Below are 7,585 nucleotides of genomic sequence, written 5' to 3' on the forward strand. Positions count from 1 at the left end.
AAGGTCTTGCAAGTGTTGTGCTGTCCCTGTCAGATATCCCCGTTGAGATTCCCATCTTGTGATGTGCCAGGCTCAGGGTGTGCAGAAAATCCCAGAGGAGGGTGCTGGGGCGGGACCACCTGGGTTTTCAGGATGAAAGCTTCATAGATGGTGTCAGGGGAACAGACCTTTGGGACTTAAATAGGCAAAACAGCTGGGCAGGATAGAGGAAGGAAGACAGAATTATCCGGGTGAGATGACATGTCAACTGTAGGGCTAACCAGGTCTGAATAAAACTACTGGAGGAAACAAAGAGAGACCTGGATGAGGTGAGATGAGAAAGCAGAAACTGCCTGGGGGGTGTCCAGACATCCCCTGAAATGGGGATGCAGAAATGGAGTAGCCAAATACATCCAGCTGCTAAAAATGCTCTTTGCTTCCTAAAGAAGTGATTGGCTTTTTGCAGTGTCTCTAGCTAGCTTCTTTAGCTACCGTGTGTCACTGGTAAGATAATTCCCAGGCTATTTGTTAGGCTGGAGTGGGATCTGGAAGAGAATATCCTTAATCTTTTGGGGAGCCTCGGTGGTCAGGCACAGATCACAGGGCCTACTGAAATCCATTGCCTTCTCTGGCCTCAGAAATGGTGCTAAACAAAGAAGCCATCCCCAAAAGTATACTGATGCTCCAACCACCAAGGCAGTGTCCAGGCTCTGCCCAGGTTTAGCTCCGGTGCACGGGGACCCAAATGCTGAGTCTCATATGCTGACAAGTTCATCACAGAGTCGAGAGCAACCCAAATACCAAGTGGAGGTTTCCCCCAAACCTCAGTAAAAGTTAAAAAATGAAAATAAAAATAGTGATGAACTTCGTTGGGCAGTTATCAGCAGGCTTTTAGGGGAGCACCTTATCTCACTGCAATCGAAGAACACATGGTCCGCATAACTGCACTTTGGATCACGGCTAGCAGTAGGAAGGTGCTTTGCAAATCACCTGCTCACTGGTGGCCCCCCAGAGCAGAATAAAGCCTCTTCTGCAGCTGGAGGTTGTCTTGCCATGGGGAAGGGACACCAAGGCCTTAGGTGAGAAAAGGGAACAGACCCCCTCCCAGGACTGAGGTGCCCCAGCACTCTTCCCCTTCTGAGTGGATCTGCTCTGCCCGGGCAATGCCCACCCAGCACATGGAAAGCCTGAGGAGTAATAGCCCAGATTTTGGTGGGCAGGAGGTACAGATTTGGGGATGCATGGGGCAAGGTAGAGAAGGATGCACTGGGAGTTGCACAGGTCACATACGTGAGGCTGTGTTAAGAGATGCACGGTCTTTTAAGGGCTTCTGTGGGATGAGATTGCTGAGCCAGACCAGCACCATCCCGGGCTCTGACAGACACCAGGAGAGTGTGGCCCTGGACTCTGACCCTGTCTGCATAGCTCGGGCTATACAATGTTCTTAATGGATTAAACTTGGGGTGAGGAAGGATGCCAGAAGCAACATGCCCAGCCCAGCCCTGTGGCTCCAAAGGCTCATCCAGTCCTCATGGCCATGGCATGGCTCGCTCTTCTTGGAGAAATCAACAGCAAAGCACCTAATGCTTTCTTCCTGGGAGCCAAGCAGGGCAGCAGCCTGGCTTGACAGTCATACAGAAGGGAAAGAAATCCCTTCCAAAAATGTGAGCAGCATCAATCAAGAGCATCCTTTGCTGTGGCCTCGCCAGGGGACACAGCATCCACCCTGCCCTTCCCCAACATCAGTCTGACTGAACCACACAGAAGCATTAGCAACACACAGAGTGAAGTTGTGACAATCTTTCCCTGGAGCTGCTCTTGGTGGTGGCTCGCTCCTCCGCCTGGAGCCATGCCTGAAGGACAGCCAGTCTTGGGCCACGTTTGGTCATTTGCATGGTAAAGACATATTTCTAGAAAACTTACTGGATGTTTTCAGAGCTCTGTTTTTCCCTTCACCGCATTTCAGACTCTGCTGTATGATATGACTCTAGTGTCCTAGACGTGAGGCAGGTGTTTTGTCTTCTTTTGGTGTTTTCCTCTTTGTGCTTTCCAGCTCAGAGTCCTTCCCACGATCCCCATCCCTGAGACACCAGTGCCCAGTGCCTAGAGGTGAAACCAGGCTGCATTTTATGAAATGGAGTACCTGGAGTGAGACGGGAGCATGAGAAATGCTATTTTCATTTCACCACGGGTAGTGGGTTCGTGAGTGATGCCGGAATTTTAACTTTAGAAGAAAAATGAAAATTTTCCAGAGAAACCTTCAACAAGCTAAAATTTCAGTTTTGATTTAAAAGCTCTACTCTGATGGAAATACTTATACTACTCTAAAAGCTGGCAGAGGAACCAGAGCTTGTTCCTGGCCACCAACTACACAACAGCCTTCCCAGCTCCTGCCCTTCTCCTTACCCATGGGTCATGGCTGAATCCAGCTTCCTTCTGCTCCAGGGATCACCTCAGAAGAGACACTGCTGGTGGAATCCCTTCATCCCTGCATGGCACAAAGCTGAAAGTGTCCTCTTCTGACTTATTTTTATCATAAATTCTTGCATGTGGGAGCGATTATCCTTGTGAAATCACAAAAAGTCTTTGTGAAAAAAAAAAAAGGTGGATAATTTGCAGGTTTTTCCTCCTTCCTCCCTCCTCCCTTACACCCTGTTTTAAAAAATCACACCGCAACAATTCACAGCAACGTTTTAGACAGGTTTGTGCATGTATTTGGTACAAACAAACAAAAATATGTGCATTCTGTTTCATAGAGCTTACATCAATCTGACAGAACTGGAATCACAAAATGGAAATACTCTGGCTAATAAATACATCTGGGGATGAAAAATAAAAATCTATACATAAAAAATTCCAATGTCTGCTAAAGAAAATGTACACTTATATACACACTGTAAACAATAGTAATGCAACCCAACTGCAGTCCAGCTCAGGCTGACAGGGACCTTCCTTCCCCCTTAAAAAGGGGTTGTGAGAGTCTACTGACATAAAAGCTGCTGGTCACCATCCTCAACACTTGGTTTGTTGAAGCAGCAAGGTCCGACAATGCAATAGAGACACGAAGCCAGTGCAATGAGGCGAGAGCTGCTGGATAGCCAAGGTATGGGTACTTTGAGAAATGGCAAATTTGGAGAAACGGGGCCATACCCTCAGCTGGTCACGCCCTTGTGGGTCCAGAGAAGTCAGTGGGATCGGGACAAATTTACCTCCTGAAGGTCTGAGCTCGTTTTTCCAAACTTGGGAGAGCTTGAAGATTAAGGGAATCAAAGAGAAATGCACAATTTTAAATACTCAGGTCATATTTCATACAACATTGTTCTTCCTTGCCTGCCAGCAAAGGCAGCCCTGTCTGCTCTAAATGAAGCTCTACACGAACAGACTCAGAGTCCAGTCCTGGCTTTGCTTATTTTGATGCAAGATGCTGTATGAAACGGGGGGCTCTGGCTTAGGTGATAAACAAGTATTTTTGCCTGAATGCAGCACAGCAGAGCTCAAGACTTTGCTACAGCATCTGTTAGGGTAACTCTCAGGGCCAGATCAAATGCAGTAAGTAAACGAGCTAGAGTTTGGGCACTTATGTGTGTATGTGCATACATACGCTTAAACAGACTTTATTCTCATTTTCTCCCCTGTAGGTCTGTAAAGAATTGGGATGGAGAGGCAGTAAACCTCCAGACTAATATTTGTTTCCCTTCTGGATGCTGTCAAGGGGCTAGAGGCTGTAAATGTAAATATTTCAAAATTGCAAAAAAAAAAGAAAGAAGTGTATTTAAAAGATCATGGGCAAGTGTAAGCAACACTGTCAACTCGTTTGTGGGAAAGATCTGCTTGTCAGCAATTGCTAAAAGCCCCTGCAAAGTCTCCATTTATAGCAGAATGTCTGCTAATTTTGGAGATGACACATATTTATAAACATAGTAAAGTGTGTATCTGTATCTGTATGGTCATGGATGCACACGTTACCATGTGCTATGGGTGTCTGGCCATGGAAAGACACTAAATAAATCTGCTCCTAAGCATCAGAGAGCATTTAGCGGCAAATGGCCGTCTTTCCCCTTAACTAGACTTTCCCTTCTGATGATATCTGTATCAGCTCATCCTAAACTGTGTCCCCAAACTGCTTACATTACGCATGTGCATGTGTTAGACCTGCAATGCAGGGTCCAAAAATGCAGATCTGGGGGCATTTACTCCCTCTGACAGTGGCATGTGTGTGTACCTGGCATCCTGAGAAGTGGGTGGAAGGTGGGAGAAGTAATGCTTCCACCTTGACCTTCCACTCATCTCTGCTCTTCCGCAACAGCCCTCTCCCTGATGCCTTCTTTGCGATGTCCCCAGTGCCACCAGTGTGCTCTCCCATCAGGATCCCTCAAAACCCCAAGAAACCAGTGGCAGATGCAGTCTTTACACTGCAAAATGACTTTCTCTGTCACCCCATTAGCACTGTAGGGTCTGACTTCCCAAAAAAAAAAAAAAAAAAAGGACAGACTTATTTTTCCACAGAGGTTCCCATGGGGTATTAGGCCTTTGCTTTGGTAGGGTTGAGCCTCTCAAGCTGGCAACATCTGGATGATTGTGCAGACACTGGAGGACATGCGGGCAATAATGAGTCTGGGTTCAGTGAAAGTGCAATGCTGCCTATGTGCCTTGGTGGGATTTGCTGCTGGGAGGAAAATGTTTGGACAAAATCTGCAGGTCTTTGCGCAGTAATTTGTCCAGTTTGGAGTCTTGTATTGAATAAAGGGCAGAAAGGTGTTAAGGGTGTCGAGATAGGGCCAACTCCAGATATATTGTCTCAGTACAAAAAAAGTAAAAAATAAAAGAAGTCCAACTTTTCCTCTGTTCTGATAACCTTTAAAGCAAATGATCAGCAGAAATAAAGGTGACATTCTCTTTGCTATGCGTAGAAGCCTTTCATCTTCCTTTGATAGCCACCCTTAAGAGGATTAGCTAGATGTGCTGTAGGCACATTCATGAAAGACTCTTAATGGGTTTGGGGGACAGTGCTGATGTGGATGAGTTGCCATCCAGGACACATTCAGTGTCATGCTTAAACTCCTTGAGTTCCTGTTCCCGTCAGCTGGCTTGAGACACTGCACCTCAGATCCAGACTTTGCTTTTGTTGCCTACGTGTCTCCTGCCTCTGCTCTCACAGCCCAATCTGATGGTCAGTCTCTGTGGCTCACTGTCCTACCTGAAATTTGATAGTACCAGTGCATGCAATACATGGCCAAGTCGAGTCTGAGTGACCATTTTCTGAGTTGCAATTCATGATTTGTGTGAGCCTGGCTGAGGTGGGTCTGTCATGACTCCAACCTCCCCGAGGTCCCCGGAGAAGGCCGTGGTGCCATCCTGAAGGAAGTTCACGCTCTGGGGCTGTGATCAGGGCAAACCCCCCCATATTGACATTGCTTTTGACCATGCTTCCAGACATAACAAAGGCCAATTGTTGATAGCCATGAAAGGCTTTGATGTATCAAGTACATGGGAAACCACTTGGGAGAAGAGTCATGGGCATGCCCCTGACTGGGGAGGGAGCTCCATGAGGGAACTCCAACTGCACATCAGCTCCATTTTAGCTTTGACTCTATAGGTAGTAGAAACGTGCCCCGAACTCCGCTATCCCACCTTTCCTGAGCCACATGCAGGTTGGCTATGGACCTGAGCGGAGCCCTTAGGACACATCTTTATCCCGTGTTGTTTGAAAGAGACAACAACAAGAACAAGAAGTGACCGACACCAAAAGAAGCTGCTTTCTCCCTGTGTCACAGATGGATCTGCACTAGAACAAGGTGGGTTGCAAGTGTTTCACTGGAAAGTGAAATAAGAAATGCATCACAGGTTGGAATTAGAGAAGAGAGACCCACACACCCATTGGCATCAGGGTACACGTTTGGGCTTCTTCTCTGGCCTAAACCCAGGTTATGTGGAAGGGGCAAAGCCGTGGTCACTGCAGACACGATGGCTGAGAGCTAGGGTCCCCCACCCTGTTTGGGAATACCACAGTCTGCTTTCCCTCCAAAGCAAAGGCCTTGGCTGGAGGTCCTGTCCAGCCCTACAAGTTTCCAACCCATTACCTAAAGGATCAACTGCCGACTGCTGCTTGACAGAGTCCTCTCTGGGTGCTGCCTCTGGATGGAAACATGATCACATGTACTAAGGCAGGGTTGGCATCTTTTGGGGTTTGAGCTTTCCATTAGATTTATGGTGGTGTTTTTAAGGCAAAGGAGACATCCTGGTTTCCCTTAATTGCACAGCTTCTTCCAAAGTCAAAGATAACCATCCATTGGAGGAAACAGCTCTTGTCCTAAGGCCATATCCACCCCACAGCTTCCCCTCCTGCTGAGTCTCATTAAGATGGGATAATGCCATTGATTCTTATTTGAGGAACCCATAATCCCACAGAAGGGGCTGACCTCCTTGTGGGGCATGCTTGTATAACCTTTGGGCAACTGCATTTTATACCTGATTGCTGCTTCCAGTCTGCCTGACAGACCCACAGATGGTATCCCTTCACGTTTCTGCTAGATACATCTAAAGAAACCATCAACTGCTCTCCCAGTGGCTTCAAATATCTGTTTCTCTCAACCCGCAGCAGTCTGTTAAGTCATAGGTTTGGTAGTCGATGGTTTCCGTGAAGTCATGAGGGATCCCGATAGAGACAGACTCCACCTCTGGTTTGTAGGTGGCTGTCACCCCCCCTTTGCTGGAGCCACCCCGGATTTTGTTAGAAAGGCTGTTCATCTTCTCCTTCAGCTGAGTGGATGCTGGTTTCTGAAAAGGGGTGAGCATTTTCCAGCCCTTGAAGCTGACTGTTCGCCTCTTACCGGCTCTCTCCTGCAAGGAGGAGTTAAATATGAACGAGCTGTTCAGGGTGTTAATCCTGGGCCTCAGGTCCGTCTCAGAGTCTTGCACCGAGCTGTTCATGGAGGCCCCTCGCCAGTGGTGGTCATAAACACGCCAAATGGGCCGCCTCCTCCGGTGGCATTGGCACTTGAGCAGCCTGATGAAAGCTCGTTTGAACTCTTTGCTGGAGCACGGGTAGATGATGGGGTTCACACAGCTGTTGAAGTATCCCAGCCAGAAGATAACTTTGAAGACAATTTCCGAGGGCTTCAGAGATGGGAAGAAAGAACCTTGGAAGAGATTAAAAGAAATACGGTTAGAGGAAGGGGAAGGGTATGACAGCGCAGGGTAGCAAGAGTGGTGGTCAACCCAGTCTGGAAGAGGTGGGACCTGCAGAGAAGGCTGAAGGTGTGATTCTGCTATTAGGTCCTTGACTAACCATGTTGTTGCCACCAAAATGAAGATCTGGCCACTGCAGGACTGCAAAGCATCAACCCTAAAGTGATAATGATGGATAATACTATGTCTTTGGCAGGACCTTCTTAACCCCCACTGCAGAAAGGCTCCCATCAATGGTCCCAGCACCCTCAAACACAGTTGTGAGCCACCGTGGCAAGCCCATACAGCTTGGAGGGAGGCTGTTAAATGTTGCAGGAGCCACACAGGTATGAGGGCTTATGAGGATGGAAGATTTTTCTCACACCTCTCTCCAGAAGATAGATAACCATCCAGCTCCCCGCCCCGCCCCCCCCCCCCC

At 47.8% G+C, this 7,585-nt stretch overlaps 1 protein-coding gene across 1 annotated transcript in view; it reads right to left on the bottom strand.

Annotated features, from left to right (window-relative positions):
* Positions 1-2,666: 2,666 nt before the first annotated feature.
* Positions 2,667-7,585, bottom strand: part of ADRA1D (adrenoceptor alpha 1D) — a 55,468-nt gene continuing 50,549 nt past the window's right edge. Inside the window, exon 2 of the mRNA XM_026846896.1 lies at positions 2,667-7,118. Within this exon, the coding sequence (XP_026702697.1) occupies positions 6,550-7,118 (569 nt within the window). The 3' untranslated portion in view covers positions 2,667-6,549. The remainder of the gene's footprint in view (positions 7,119-7,585) is intronic.

The sequence above is a fragment of the Athene cunicularia genome, assembly GCF_003259725.1.
Source record: "Athene cunicularia isolate RWA chromosome 4 unlocalized genomic scaffold, athCun1 chr4_part1, whole genome shotgun sequence".
In the NCBI taxonomy this organism is placed as follows: domain Eukaryota; kingdom Metazoa; phylum Chordata; class Aves; order Strigiformes; family Strigidae; genus Athene; species Athene cunicularia.